This window comes from Centroberyx gerrardi, chromosome 1 (assembly GCF_048128805.1).
Source record: "Centroberyx gerrardi isolate f3 chromosome 1, fCenGer3.hap1.cur.20231027, whole genome shotgun sequence".
NCBI classification, from domain to species: domain Eukaryota; kingdom Metazoa; phylum Chordata; class Actinopteri; order Beryciformes; family Berycidae; genus Centroberyx; species Centroberyx gerrardi.
In genome coordinates this window covers 26,078,342-26,094,916 of record NC_135997.1, presented here as the reverse complement: position 1 = coordinate 26,094,916, position 16,575 = coordinate 26,078,342, and the positions used below count along the sequence as shown (strand labels likewise).

Here is a 16,575-nt window from a genome sequence, read left to right as displayed (position 1 = left end):
GTGTGTGTGTGTGTCCCTTGTCCCAGCTAGCCCCCTGTAATGGAGGCCTGCTGTAAACATCTGCAGAGCTCATTCAGACTATGAACTATGTGGTTTAGCCATTAAACCCCCAACTGGATCCACACTCCTGATCGTGAGACAGGGACAAGAGCTTTGCGAGAGAGGGTGGGGTGGGGGATTTGTATGTGATACTTGTGGGCCCTTTGGACTGCAACCCGAAAACAGATTTGCCTTTTCTCTTCCCACCAAAAGGGAGCACCACAAAAGCCCTGTAGGTTCTGCTTCATTTGACCCCATGGAAAGCATATGTCCTGCCACCGCCGCAGCATTCTGCCCAGAAGATGGACTGCAGTCGGGGCCATAGAAAGCGTCCCGGCCCACTCCAGCGTGTCACAATGCCTTCAAACAAAATCACTTGTCAGGGGATCTTCCCTTTCTGGGAGTGTCTCTATTCTCTCCCCCCACACACACCCTTTGTCACTTCAAACATGTTGCTCTGATGTTTCAGACACATTTTTCTAATGTTTTACACTCCATATAATCCGCTGTGTGCAGGGAAGCCCCACTTCAGGGGCTGACGTAATTGATGGCGTCCGCGACCTTGCAAGGGTCAATCTGGCAGAAAGGCCATGCCATCTATCACCACGGAGATCGCAAGAACAGCCTGACACACACACACACGTGCACGCACACGCGCACACACACACACACACACACACACACACACACACACACACACACACACAATAAAGATTAGGGCTTTGCTTTGCCTCTAAGAACTAAAGTGTCTTGAAAAGCTAAAGTGTTTAGGATTCCTCAATATGAAAAATGTTTTTCCAAAGAAACCTCAAGATGGGAGGTGAATAGAATTGATTTTATGGCTCAGTTATGGCACTGATTCATAACTAATGGGGAGTACTAATGGGTAAATACTAGAATCCGTGAAATATGTCTGCATAATTATATCCTAATTTCTTCATTATCACAGAACCATAAATGAAGCATTTTTTTTTTTGGAGTGTTTGACAGACCTTTTTTGAAGGGTACCTCGAAGTAAACGCTCCTTCAGTTTCAATTAGAAGAACTACTCAATGTTTCACAAATAACTCAAAAGACTCACACACACACACACACACACACACACACACACACACACACACACACACACACACACACACACACACACACACACAGAAAATACCCCCTTCTATCCTTTCTAGACCATTCTATTGCCCCATTGTCCTGCTCATCTGTGTTCATCATATCAAAAGTCATGGAGCTTCAAAGAGTTGAAGACAATCTTGACCGGTGCTGAGGCCATATTGACATCCTACATACACATACACCCATACACACACACACACACACACACCCTTTATCTCCATCAGCCAACCTTAATGGAAACTGAGCAAATCAAATTTCAGATACGTCTCAATTTTGCGCTTTCTTTAATCACGTGATAGCAGGCAGACGGTAGGAAAAAAACACACAGCACACTTTTTATGACTGCAAGTGTGATGTCACAGGAAAGTGAACGTGGCTGGGGCTTATTTCTTCCTGGGCTAATATAATTTTTCCAGCGGTGGAGAATCTCCCCCCCCCCCCCCCCCCCCAGGAGAAAAGTAACTCGCGGTGGCACGCAGCAAACACACACAGATCCCTCGTCCAAACTGGAACTGGCCCTGGCAGGATCATAGCTCCCCAGTTGTTCATATCGGCGAGCAGAAGCTATCCATTACCCCGAGCAAGGTGCCTGATGCCTTTTTCCACCAGCGGTCGAAGTGATATTGGTTTCTTGTATTAGCAGGGAGAAGGAGACGGAGAGAGAGCTAAGGGGCTGCTGTCTGCCAAACTCCCACTCCTCGGGCCTATGAAATAAGATGTCAGGGCAGTTGAGCTTAAACCGCAGCAGGAGTCAGCGGAGTGTCAGGAGATTCGGAGAATAGGGCTGGAACTTATAGCTTGAGCTAGCGTGCTAATGTGCTAACCATGGAGACAGGCAAGAGGACGTCAGGGAGGGAGCAGGATTGACAGCAGGGGGTGCCATTCAAGTCTGACATCTCATTTTATGTTATTTCAACGGTTTAAAACAATGGTCTTCAATCCTGGTCCTCGGGACCCAAAGTACTGCTGGTTTTCTATCCTACCAGGTAGGTAACTGCATTCACATGGCATCCCAAGTGTGAAATAGTCCCAATTTAGATGACTAGAATGAAAACCAGCAGTGCTCTGGTCATGAGGACCAGGACTGAGAAACACTGATCTAAAACAGTCCACTATTTGAAGAGTTTAATTCCAAAATGAGTAATCCACCATTTGAAAAGAAAGCATACCTTTTCTTTAAAAAAATGATTGCTGGCATGAAAATAAAGCACACATTGGGTTACTAATAAAGTCCTAAATCATATGAGACATCACCCATCCATAAGATGAAACTTAAATTATCCCTGTGGGGAATTTGGCTGATCTTAACACCTTTGGTTACAAAATAGTTTACATTTTTGAGGATGGAATCTTCTGACTTTTAAAAATATTGACTGATGAATTTCAGGTAGCAACATTTTTCCAAAAATGGATTCAGGGCATTTTTGAACGAAGCCAGAGAACTAAGAGAGAACTAAGACTTTTTTGATCTCACCAGATATAGAGTCTGGAGCTGCTACATAGAGAATGAATTTGGAAAGATGATAAAGGTTACTAAGAGAGCGCCCATGGGGATTTTCTGGGAATAAAAGGTACATAGTCTGGTTCAGAAGCAATAGCACGACTGTAGAGTGAAGCTCATTAGGGTATAAAAACTCAAACATCATGTGGGTCCACAAAATCAGTCAGCCGTTCATTGTCTATGGGGCAGTTTGCCTTGACTGTCCCATAAGAACAACATATGTGGGTTATTAAATTGACCCCTTAAGGCCATCGTTTATTTGTGAGACGGTGGCCATGAGGATAGAGTCTGTCCTGTAATAGAAAGACAGCGGGATCAATCCCCGCAACAGCCACAACGTGTTCATCAACCACCGCGTGTCCTTTAGCAAGACTGAACCCCTACCTGCTCGCTCACTGTAAGTCACTCTGGATTCGAGTGTCAGTTAAATGTCTAGAATGTAAATGTTAAATGTAAAATGGAATGTCGTGGAGGTTCGGAGCGCCTGCGTGCCGTCATTATTATGAGTGAGGGGCCCCAGCGGTGGCCCAGCAGTCATAAACAGGAGGATGGATTACTAGGCAGGGCCCTGCCTGCCTCCATATGGGCACACAGGCTGGTTGGCACACGCAGATACAGGGGAGTCTGCCGCCGTGTCGTTGGGCCTGTTACACATGCTACTGCCAGGGAGACGGGCGTGGAGGCTGCCAGTTAGACAGACAGAGGTGGGCATGGGAGGGGTGGCTGCATGGTGGGAAATTAACACCAGCCACCAGCCAAAACCTGGGGAATGTTTGGCTGTGGCTGGTGAGTTTGTCGACTCTACCGACCTCTTGGGTAGGTAACCAACCATCATTAAGAGGCTCTGTCCTGTTCTAGAAATCATCCTTGGCTGGTAAAATAGTGAATGTTTCTGGTGAATTTTGGGTGGCTATTGTAGGCTGTAGACATAAAAGTTTCCTAGCTAGGTGCCAATGGGCTTAAGAGTGCTTTGGGTCCCCTGAAAGTCCTGGTCTGATGTCAGCTATGGCATTTCATGGGGTGTTAACAGCTTCGGAGACACCCTGGCGGTCAGCTGGTAGCACTGTTTTATGGAGTGTCGACCTTCCTGTGCCGCATGCATCTTTTTTTAACCTTCCTCTCACTTTTAGCGCTTGCCTCTCATTATACTGGAAGCTATGCGGTGACCTAATTTTTAACGGATGTACACCGCATCGCGCCGTGTGCTGTAACAAACCTAATCGCCCTGTTTGGTTACACTGTGTCGAATGAGTGGCATGTTGTATGGGATGGAATAGACAGATGCTTGTTGGTGTTAAGATACAGTCCTGGTTGTAGGTGTTAGTGAGCCGCCCCAGGCTGCCCCCCCAGCCAGCCTTCACTTGGAATGCTATCATCACTCCAGCCCTCCACCAGCCGGCACATCACCTCAGCCCGGCTGCGTATTTGTTTACCTACCCTGCCTCTGAACGGGGCCCGGAAATGTTTATGCCTACCCGCAGTATAAATACACAGGGGTAGGTTTTGGGTCCGGGGCTGAGGTTGCGACCCAGGCCCTCCTTGTCCTCTCGCTCACCTCGCGGTGTGGCCCGGGTCAGGGGGACATCTCTGGTCAGCATCAGGCGGGGCGGGGCGGTGGCTGAGGACAGCTACTGTCATCCAGGGGTAAATAGAAGGAGAGAGGGGGCCGGTTAGTGCTAACACAGGCCCAGAGATAAAGGGCTCTGGTCTGGCCGAGGTTGACTGAGGCTGGGCTTGGCCAGTAAACAAGCAGCGGGGCATCTAAATGGCCCGGGGATCAGCCTGGGGCTAAACCTGAAGGCCTCACTCAGCACCGGGTCTTCTAAACACAACATCACACACACACACACACACACACAGAGGCAGGCGGCTCGGTAACACACACTCACATTATCAGAGACACACATACCCGCAAGAACTAGCAGAGGGACAAACATAAAGAGAGGCTTGCTAACACACACATGTACACACACTCCCTTAAAACAGAGGCTGTCGCCAATGTGTTTGCCAAGGTTTAATGGCAGAGGTGAGCAGAGTTCAGTGTGTTGGCAGGCGTTAGGTACTATATTGTTGGCCTCTGTCATCATCTGTGTTGGGACAGAAAAACTTGATGATGCATTTTGGCCATCAGTGAACCCGTCACCTCCAAAACCCCTGTGAAGGAAATGCTCCCTCAAGGGACATGAACTCTTGATTTTATTGCAAATTATTTATTGATAACATTTCTACCTTTGATTTGTATTTCACTATATTAAATGTTTCCATAATTCAGGGGTTATCATCATTCCTCTGAAGCTCAGGCAGTCCAGTGTCTGGTTCTATATTTATCTTCAACAGTGAATTTATTATTCTTACCTGTTGCGTTTATGGTCATGGAATCAATAGCTTTTTTCACAATGCTCACCAATCCAATTATTTGTTTTAATTTGCTCTTTTCGAACAACAAAATGAATAATGTTTTTGTATTTTTTGAGGTCAGGTTTAGCCTATAAGGGTGCAATGTCTTGCCTGCCTTGCAACTCAGTCCCTAGTTCCCGGCTCAGCTTCAGGAAGAGCTGAAGCAAGCTCAGAAACCGCGTCAGAGCAGGTTTTGGATCAACTACGGATCACTTGTGCTCCGTCGCCGCGCTTGAATCGCTGACACAACGCAATGCGGCCAGTGCGGCAATATGATGTCTACCGGCTGAGATGGTGATACACTCTGAATGCACTTTCTCGCAGTTTCTTATCCCGTCAATCATCCCGGGGGAACGGGGTTTGATCCAAAACGGAAGGTACAGTTTCCATAGGGCGTACAGCCGGCCCCGCTTCCTCCTGGTCGCCGCAATCTTCGGTGTCTCCTCCGAGTCAGGTGTAATCAGTCACACGCTGCCACATGTTTTGACACCTGTCCTGTGTGGTGTGGAGGAAGTAAGCATAATACTCTGTCTGAAAATCACACTCCTCTCCTTTGGAAACACACACACACAGACAATCAAACCCGTCTTCACACGAATTAAGACAGACAGGTGGATTGTCAGAGAGGGATTAAAAAAAAGAGAGGGAGAGGAGAAGAAACGAAGGGTTCCCTTACATTGTGGGTTTTTTGAAAAAGAGGGGCTGGATGACTGAGGAGGCGAGTGCCTGTTAATGGGAAGAAATGAACGCGTTTGACTGGTGGATGTGACGGGAAGAGACTGCTCTTAACAAGGCGTCAGAGTCAGTCAGAGTTACAGATCCATCACTTCTCAGAGGCTGGGAGGAAGGGGGGGAGACATTTAAGGATATTCAGAGAGAGTGAGAGAGAGTCTGTGAAGGGTAGAGAGAAAGAGAGAGACGGTGAGGGGAAAGAGGGATTTGAGCGTGGCTGACAGCGCTGCATTTAATTTGGGCTGCCAGATCCCTTTTCATTTGACTCCCTCTCAACCGGCTTAGAGGCTGCCGAGGACTTGGAGGCGAAGGTTTGCCAGGATGTCTCAGATTAGCGCTGATGCGCCACGTCACACTCTAAGCCGGCCTGTAATTCATGTTCAACAGGGGGATACTCACACATTACACTGTGCTGTGCAGGACGTGATTAATTGACTCACACTCTAATATTGGGTGTAATTTGCCCATCCTCTGATGTGAAACTGACTTTATACTAGACTTACTGTATGTCGCCATCCCAGGGATGTTATAATGGAGTCTTGGCTCAGAGCAGCTTGATTTTTAAACTGAGGTTAGGAGCTAAGGGATGGGGGAATTGCTTTAGGTCGTCCTCCCATGTGTTTTACAATTTAGTGGAACAGTCGATAGAACCAAATAGTTTTGATGTGCTGCTCTCAAGGATGTAGTGGAGGGTAAACCCGCAGACAACTCAGTTTAGCCGCCTTTTATGGCTGACATTGATCTTTATGACGTAAATTCATATTACACATCTTACTAAGTAGCATCAAACTGATGGAAGTTATATGAAGAGGGGTCTTTAAAGAGAAAAAAGCATCAAATATCGCTATTTCTGGCCATTCTGTGGTTTACCCACCTGTACCACTCCATCACTGGTTGTTGTACTTGACACACTTGCTTAGCACTTTTGTTTGCTTCTGTTTTCAGACCATGCTGATCCTGTCCACGGTGGAGGAGGAGGGCCGAGCGGAGGAGGGCAGGAGGGAGATGGCAGAGACTCTGCTCGCTGCCCTGACAGACAGACAGCAACAAAGACAGACATGGAGAGACAGGTAAGACAATGTACCAGCAACTTCGTTCCCCACATTCAACAGCAACAAATAAATCACTGACAGACACTCTGCCAAGCACCGACATTGTCTCATACTCAAGACACCAGCACACAGACAAATGAAAAGTTTCACTCCAAGTGCATTTTGGAAATTGAGGTTCACTGTTTTTTTTAGCTGATTAATTTTATAACTGATTATGTAAAATGCTACTGTTTTTTAAGCAAAAGTTTGAAGTTAGCTCCTCACTTAAACAACAATCACTTGTGAGACTTAGTTTCATGAAAGCAAACATTTTGTAAGATAAGGAATTCAATTCTTGAAATGGTGGAAATTTAATTTCAGAAATTTTACTTTATTCCTATTAAGGAGAGTTTAGGATATTATAGCATGGTGCACTAGATTTATGTTTGAAAACATTCTTCCATAAATGTCATTTCAGGCTACACAATAAATTGTGTATAGCTGTACATTGCGACTTTAGTTTCTACAATTGAAAGCCGTAGGATATGTGTGTATTGGCAATTTGGAAATGCTTTATTTAGAATGCCCACTGTAGTGTAGAATAGTCAAAATGTTGATATAAGAGGCCAAAATTGCAGTAAAATTATGTTGTTCAAAGCATCAAGACTATGGATGATTAATAATTGTGATCACATCTAGCAAAATAATCAGGAATATCACTTTAGCCCTACTTTCATTCCTACTACGCAGTTGATGTGAATTCCACAGATAGGCAGTGTGTGTTTGAGTTTGTTTGTGGTCCTTGGGCCTGGCAGCTATCACAGCTATCACAACGACACGTGTGTCTTGGATAAGCCCGGTCACTTCCTTCCTCCCAGATAAGAGCGGGGAGAGCAGGGATTAGAACACTGGCCATTCATTCAGATAAAGAAAGGCCTCACACACAAGACAATGTTATTTTAGCTGTTCCTTCTCTCAGCCACTCTCTCCCCCTCAGCACCAGCAAGGACACACACAAACACACCGGCAGGCGTGCATACACTAGATCTGCATTCACATATGTTTCACTGCCTGTTGTCTCTATCAACGGATTTGACCTCAGTGTCAGACACATGCACACACTCACACACACACACACTTTGGGCCAGACAAGACTCAGACCTTGAAGAAAGCCTAAGCGCCGAGGGCAGAATCCACAGACTGCAGATTCCTGCGAGCAACATTTCTTTTCTTTTGAAACATATTACGCCAACTTCCCCCGGTGTGACAGCCCTCATCCTTCCATGCAGCCCCTCTGTTTTGAAGTGTCCCCTCCAGTTGACCCTCAGCTGCGCCCCGTCCAGATGAGCCTTGTAAACAGACTGTTTCCACACACCTCGCCGTGCCGCGTTGACGCCTGCAGCCTCACAACTCTGATGTAGGGCCTGCTCCGCTAGTGCATTCCAGCAGCAGGTGCTGAAAGCTAGAAACCATCCCGCCACACCCACCCCCAGCCTAACAATCGCCAGCCCCCCCCCTCCGTTCCCCCACCACCCACAATGCAACGTTGCCACCTACTAACCATATCCAGCCCTAGCCTAAGCTTGAGAACCTGTATCACAGACCAGGACAGGAAATGCTCAGTCCTTGTCGGCAGGGTGGACAGAAGTTTACTCTATCAGCAGTGAAGGGAGTGATTAGATTAGTTTGGGAGGGGGGCAAGTGTCCCACACACAGGGCTGTAATGCGTTTGAACTCCGACTGCTCTCTATATCTCTTCTCTCCTTTACACACATGAAATGCCTGTCCCCTGCCCCCCCCTCTCCCCCCATTACAAAAAGCCAGGGGTCATCTGTCAAGTGGCTGTCAACAGATAGCATTTACACGAAACTAAACACATGGCCATGTGCAATGTTAAGTGAGACGCGCTGATGCTGAGTAGAGATACGGTGCAGATGAGGGCAAAGAACTGACGCGCCAGTTCTTTGTGGAGGAAGAAAGAGTTTGTATTTGTTTGTGGATTCTGCTAAGAAGCAAAGTTATTGTTTTGAATTGAAGATGGAGTGTGCATTATAGAAGCAGAGGCAGAGAGAGAGAGGGGATTTAGTTCACTTCGGTCTGATGCATTCAAACCTTCATTTATTTCCATAAAAGCACTCACCGGAATGGGACTTTTGAAATTAATTTGCTGATTCATTTTGCTGCTTTTTTTATATTGAGCGTCCTAATTAGGTTTCCGCGCAATATGCAACAGGCAGGCTTTTATCATCATACTGCCTTTTGTTTCCATGGTTGCCATTCACCACATAATACTAGCAAAAGGATGGAAAAAAAGAAAAAAAAAAAGAATGATTGATGACTCTTGCTAGGGGCACATAAACATAAACAACCAGCACTGATTGATTAAGTTTCTCTGTGGCTTTCGTTTCTTAAACACCAGTTAAAGCAGCACTCTGTGCTGTGGAACCTGGGCCTGCTAGCTGCCACTCTCTCCCTCCAGGGCATTTTTAGCACCAGCAAGAGGAAAGAAAGAGAAATTGGACCCGGTGACCACTGGGTCTTCACAAGTGACTTATGGGTACTCAGAGTGACTGATGCCTCGGCTTTCCCCGCCAGCAGAGGCAGTCCATTCATTCACTCAGAGCCAATGAAGTTATGAGAGCTTTTTTATTCTTATGAGCTTTTCTGGTAACTGGGTTTTCCCGATGCACATGGTGAATTCTTTGATAGATGCTGCCCTCCGTGTCCCTTTGGTAAATGCCCCGTGAGTACCCTCGGAAATAGGAATTATTATATGGGTGGGTGACTGTACCGTAGCGCGGCAGTTGAATATGCCACGCAAGAAGTGCAGATTGAAGAGCAGCCTGGAAATGTATCCTCAACCGCCCAGAAGGGACAGCCTCCTGGCAGCAGGACTATTGGGATAGGAAATGACGTATCTGTTGGTACCAGAAGTGTTAAGATTGGAAACGCTGTAACTGTGCTGGAATTATTTGGATTTGAAAATGCATGGATCTAGTTTCACTCCTACGCAGATGCCATAAAAGGAGGTTTCATTGTTAGGTTGGAGTCAAACGGCAAACATCCACAAAAAACCCAACAATGTTCCATAGTGTGACGCTAATGTCAGGTTTTTGACTCTACGCCCACGGCCACCTTGGACCCTCCTGGGCGAGGTGACCTCAGGCTGACCTTCCAGAGCCTAGAGGTCACTGCTCTGACCAATAAAAAAAAAAAAAGCCTGCTTTGTCACAGCCGGCGAGCAAACACTGAAGGGAACAGCTGTGAGTTTTGTACTGACCATGCAAACTGCTGTAGGCTTTGTAAGGTCATTATATGATAATGAAAATCATTACAGAATTACATGGGGGTTTAGGACATGAGAGCAGCGGGGAGGGGAGGGGAGGGCCACATTGGGTTTGATAAATGGACTGTGAAGGTGCCCATCTGGCCCTCTCTATGGCTTTTTCTTCCTCCTCTTTCATCCGCTCTCCTCCTTTACTACCCCTCTTTCATTCCCCTCCTCTGTTCTCCAGCGGGCCTGTGTAAAAGCGAGCGGGCCTGTAGTGAAAGATTAACAGAGTGCAAACCCAGCTCACCTCTATGGAGCGGAGAAGAGAAGGAGGTGAGACGAGGGGGGCAGGCGGAGGTGTTTATGACCCAAAGCAGGGTTTGTGCCTGACTTGGCAACCCCTGTCCTCCCTTCTCTCAGTGTGGGCCGGTAGGAGAGTAGGCAGCCACTGACCTTTGGCATGGGAAACAGTTGGACAGCTCAGGATGTGTAAATCAAGAAGTAGCTGTAGTTTGGGGGGACTTGGGTGTTATTTTTTTCTTTAACATTTTTTAAACAAACTCTGAGGTTTGAGATTAAATATCTACTATCCGGCCAAGAAAGCAGCATCATGACAAATATTGCAGAAAGACAGCATACAACATATACTGCACCTACAACAATGTAAATAACCAAAAATGGCAATTAAAAATAACATATCGAGTAAATACAGTCAATTAACTATGCAAGCACTCAAAAGGCAGTAGGCCAAGTCAAGTAGAATCAAGGGCCAAGTCTCAATAGATTTTTATTGAGTCTGCCTCAAAATCCTTCATAATCATTTTAAACTCACCAAGAGAGGCCAGCTCGTTCAGTTTTAAATCATTTTGCAATGAGTTCCTGGCAGAGGAGGCAGAGCGTACTGTATAAAAAGCAAAAACAATTCCTTTTACCATATGATGTCATCATCATGGAAAACCAGTGACCTCATAACATTACACTTCCTGATTATACAAGGCCTTTTTTCCCTATAATCTATGCAGCATGACTTGAATATAATTTTGATGAATGTTTAAATTAATGCAACAAATCACTGTGTCAATAAGAAGCGGTCTGAGCTACAGTATGTGTCCAGGAGGCAGTTTCTGGGAGTCTTGTATTTCCATGTACATGTAGTTAGGAGTTGAGTATTATCTTTCATATTAAGTAAAACATGTAATTTAAAATAGTTAATTTTGTACCATTTTAATTTTTTTTTTTTTTTATTGCAATCTATTAAAGGCGGAAGTCCACTTTATCGTGTAATTGGAATTTCAATTCACCTTCTGAATGGACAGGGAATTCCTGACACCCTAACCTCGCAGGTTAGGGTGTCACTATAATAGATACACACCCCCATATACACTGAGAATCTGTGGCGCAGTACATCTGCTGCCTATGTGTATTACTATTCTCCAACTTGTTGAGAGTTAGTGAGGTCTTTATCCCAGCACAAAGGCAACATCAGCTGACATGACTAGCAGAGTTAGGGGACAGAGAAGGAGGTCCACAGGTCCACAGCTGCACTCATCACTCAGCTGTCCAGCTTGACCTCTGACCCCTCAGGGCCATCTCCCAGCCTCCATCGCCTCTTTGTTTCCTGCCATTGTCATCCTCCCCTGCCCTCACCTGGGCAGAGCGCTCCCACACAAAGGCCCCAGTCTGTCATCAAACCCAGGGGTCACCGGGGGCCAGCAGGGGCCGGAGTGCCGGGGCTGAAGTTGTGCCCGGCCGGGGGTGACCCCGCCGGTGTTGTCAGCTACCAGTTGCACCCCTGTGGAGAGGCACAGAGAGGGAGAAAAAGCAGGAGAGAGACCCTCTTCGGCTGTCACGTCTTCCCCGGAGTGGTGACATTTCCTTTGTGCTGTCCCTGACAGGCCCCGCCCCCCTTCCCTCACCGGGGTGGGCCAGGGAGTTAGGAGACAATGGAGGTCCCCTGTCCCAGATGGGAATTTGAAAGATTGTCAGTGTCGTGTCCACAATGAAGACGGACAAACCGCAGACTTGGCCAATGACGGGCCTGATGAAAAGCTACTTGGCCTTAGAGATGGAGACGGCATACTGTGGGGAGGGTCAACTTACTACAGACAACTTACTCTCTTTACACACTCAGCCGTTTGCAGTGTACGAGTTCCCATAGACCTCCAGCCAAGCCGTCATCTGTTCGCCAGTCAGCACAGAAGTGGATGGGAGGGGTTTCTGACAGCGTCAGCGTGTGGTTCCGTGTCTTTTTCTGTCGATCCTCGTGCGGCATCTCAGCGGCTGATCAGAGCTGATGGCGGAGGTTGTGGGATGAAGTTATGAGAATGTGACATCAAGCTTTAGCACCGTTAATGAGTGGGTTTAATTAGCGAGGAGTGGCGGTGGTGTTTGGGCTGGCGTCGTAAAGCAGCGTGCGGGTTGGGCGGGCGGGCCTGGCCGGGCGTGTTGTCAACCAGGCCTGTGTGATGTAAGTTGCAACCTGAGGGGACAGGTTAATCAGATCTCCCAGACATGGCCCCATATTTGCCTCTACATCACCCCCCACAACAGCAGCCCTGTTTCGCTAGCAGAACAGACATGGCTAGCTCAGTCTGTTTTCCTTGGCGCGAGCTGCCAGCCAAAAGTTTTGTTGGCTGCGCCTTTGATTCCCTTTACCTCGGGGCTTTGTTCGCCGCGCTCGTGGGCAAACACCTGTGTCTGGTGGGTGGGACTCTTCATCTTGCAACCATGCTCTCTCTCTCTCTCTCTCTCTCCCTCTGTCTCTCTCTCTCTGTTCTCTCTGTGTCTCTCTCTCTCTCTCTGCCACCTTCTCTTAACATCACTGGCACTGCTGTGTTCCTCGGTTCAGGGCGCTGGAGGAGAAAACAAATAAGGACATATCATCTGTCTCTTTCATCGCCGGCCAGCCTGTAATTAGCGCGAACGCCGTGGTTAGCCTAAGAAGCTGTCGTCTAATTTGTCTGTCTTTATCTAAAACATGTCTGTGTGGTCCCTCAGACGGGCTGCGTGCGTGCAGCGAGATCGCCTGTGGCCTGGGTGTTTGTGAGGTGTGTGTGTGTGTTTGATTGTAAATTATGAATTTCTCCCTCATGCACCCGCCCCTGTTTAGCAATCAGTCAGTTATGCATGACATGACCTGACCTCAGCAGAACCCCACAGCTGCTGTTGCCGTAGCGATCGTCCTCTCATCCTAGTTGGCTTCCAGGCTGGAAAGTACATGAGAGTATGTCTTATTCTTGCAGGAATGTGCTTTGAACAAGCTGACTGATGCTATTTATTCATCTTCACAGATAGCGCGCACACGCTCACACTGACGTAGGGACACACACACGCACACACACACACCCACACAAGATGTATTCCACACGTGTATACATGCAGCTCCATCTATCTTGCCCGGCTTTGAAACTAGTCAGTAATTAGACATTGAGATACATGCTTTCTCTCGTTTTGCAGTGAGGTGTCGAAATGTAAGCTTCGCAACTGGCAAAAATCAGTATCACACTCGCTCTTTGTTAAATTTCCCCGTTTGTCCTTGACTGAGTCACAACTGTGTTAAATTGCTTGCAGGTTTTAATGGAAACAGTAATTTCATAATTACACTTTTCACAGTAATAGCTTTGGCGATGCAATGTGGCGTAGAGAGAGAGAGAGAGAGAGAGAGAGTTAAAAAATGTCATTAAAAGTCCCACAGACATTTAAGCACACTTGTTGCAGAGACAGTCGCCTATTAAATGCTGCTGTTTTTTTTAATATGGAAACAACATTTTGTGTTGGGAAAAGGCAAAGTGGTAAGGGGGGGGGGGGGGTATGGGTTTGGGCCTGTTTTACTGGTAGTCAGGAAAACCAGGACATTCTTTCTGGTCAAACCCAAAATCCCAGAGAGCTGATAGAGCATGATGGGATAAGGATGTGTGGCAAGGGTGTGAAACAAACAACAAGAACATGGAATTATGGGTCGGCGGAGGGTGTGCTCACCAAAAACACTGTCATTAGACTATGTCTCTACTCTACGCTTTTATAATCCTGTTTGTTCTTGGGTTGTAACACATTAATTTTTAACTGTACCCGTTTAGGATTGCTGCGCTGAAATATTGTACATGAGAAAAAGAGCGTTGTATTAGCACTGCCTGTATGAGGACAAAAAAAAGCCTTTGACAGTGAGGTCATGAGCATGATGACGGCTGTGACCGAGAATCATGGGAAGTGTAGGCAGCTAGTAAACATGCTGGGGAGTTCCGTGTAGTCTCTGTGTCAGACTGTCTGTGGGAGCTGCAGGTGAACTCCACATTAGATGCTCATAAAGTCATGCAGTGGGTTGTGTGTGTCGTGTTTTACAGACACTTTTCTGTAAAAGCCTTTTCAGCGGAGAGGTTAAGCATTTTTTTTTATGGGGGGCTGAGCTGAGCCGGGGTCGGGCCTCTGTGCAATTAACTGGCGATATCCCCGGATAAACTGAAGTGACGTACGAGGCACACACACACACACACACACACACATTAGACGCACATGCACACCACATGCTCCATTCCTCTCCTCTTTCCTCCACCCCACCAGCCACTACCACCCCACCTGGGCTGCCCCCCCCCCTTCGCCCCCCCCCCCCCCCCATCTTTCTCCCCTCCTCCGTTAATTATAACCTACACCGCTGGAACACTTCATTTCATAGCAAGCATATTGTCTCTTCAAGGCTGGCAGGCAGGTCATAAATTATCCTGAAGGTGAGGATGGAAGTTGGAGGAGATAGTTATGAAAATTTCATCTGTCTGCCGTAGCGGCCGCAGCTGCTCCTGTCACCAGCCGTGTGCTGGAGGAATTACACCGGGTCAGCGCGTGTGCCTGTGTGTGTATGTGTGTCTGTGGGTGTGTGGGTGTATGTGTGTGTGTGTGTGTGCGCCCGTACGCTGCTGTATATGCCCATGGATAGGTACATGTACACATGTGAACAGTTAAGGTGTGTACATACAGTATGTACTCATGCATTTGTGTTTGTGTTTACGTACTGTATGTCCACACTTAAACGTGCATGTGTGTGTGTGTGTGTGTGTGTGTGTGCGTGTTTGGGCCTATGTGTACAGGGGGTTGGCCAGGTAAGACCTGCCTGTCAGTGTGTGGAACATCTCTGGCGTCCCTGTCACCCCAGGGCCCCCCAGCTCTGCCCTGCAGCGGAGAGGCTGGGAGGGGGGGACAAGCTCGCAGGGCGGTCCCCAAGCTGTCTCTGTTCATTACTGCTACAGAGAATGGGACGTGGCCGGCAGGTGGCCAGACCTTTAGTCCTCACCTACTGTGATCATCTGCCGCTCCACTCTATGTGTGTGTATGTGTGTGTGTGTGTGTGTGTGAGAATGAGAAAGAGAGAGAGTCAGAGAAAACCCACAACTTATGTATTCGAGCAGGCAGTGTGGGTGTGTGGGTGTCGGGGCTGCATATTTTATGTTCGACCTATGAGTTTGCGTGTTTGTGTGTGCGCGTTTGCGTGTGTGTGTGACAGATTATTGCGTTCGAGCGGCGCGCCCGTGCATGCGCATCTCTCGGTGGCTGTGCTTACATATTTACAAATGTACAAAAGTTCTGATTGTGGAAAAGCAGGAGTGCTGCTGTGGCACTTTCTTGACAGAGCGTGGAGCAACTCTTCTCGACAGACAGCCACTCCGAGTGGCAATTAGCAAGAAAAGAAAAACAGCGTAAAACTCTCCCCATCCCCACCGACTCAATCTGCAGTATCCTGCAAAAATTCTATTAGGGCCAAAGTCCTTAGCTGTTAATTACAATTCTAACTAGCCTGCCTCCTGACGAATGGATGGCTTCAGCAGCGATGTAGGATAAAAGGGATATCAGCGCTTTCACTTCCCCGTACAAAGGCTGCCTCTGAAATGGGTCATCAATCCCACAGTGATAAATGTCTGGCGGAGTAATGACTCTCTTATCGGCGCCGGATTACTGCAGATATTTGTAATTAGTGTAGCCACACAAGTCCCCGACAGATGTTTTTGAGGCGGCACAATATCGAAGCCTTGGTTTAGTGCTAAATGGGAACTTTCTGGAAAGAATGGGAATAGTTAGAGCCATTGTGTTGCAGGCAGATGTAGGTGAGGCGGGAGAGCTGAGTCGCTGTTTTGTCGGTGGGAATGCGTGCGTGTGTGCACATTTTAGATGTACAGGGTTGAGGGTGGAGACACTCACATTCCGCTGCAGACAGACACACACACACATGCATGTATGGACGCCAATGCACACACACACACACACACACACACACACACACACACACACACACACACAGGGGAGCTCATGGCCCCGATAGCTAAATACACAGCCTGAGGTCCATCCTTCAGATATTGAGCTCAGCGGTCACATGACTGAGAGAGCCAGGGGGCTCCTCTCCTCCTCCTCCTCCTCCTCTTCTTCCTCCTCCTCTTCCTCCCCCTCCTCCTCCTCCTCCCTCTCCAGCCCTAGAGGTAGCCACTGCTACGCCAGAG

General features: G+C 47.5%; 1 protein-coding gene across 1 annotated transcript in view; it reads left to right on the top strand.

The window, feature by feature from the left end:
* fto (FTO alpha-ketoglutarate dependent dioxygenase) overlaps positions 1-16,575 on the top strand; it is a 124,634-nt gene that overhangs the window by 50,848 nt on the left and 57,211 nt on the right. Inside the window, exon 8 of the mRNA XM_078285181.1 lies at positions 6,740-6,864. Within this exon, the coding sequence (XP_078141307.1) occupies positions 6,740-6,864 (125 nt within the window). The remainder of the gene's footprint in view (positions 1-6,739; positions 6,865-16,575) is intronic.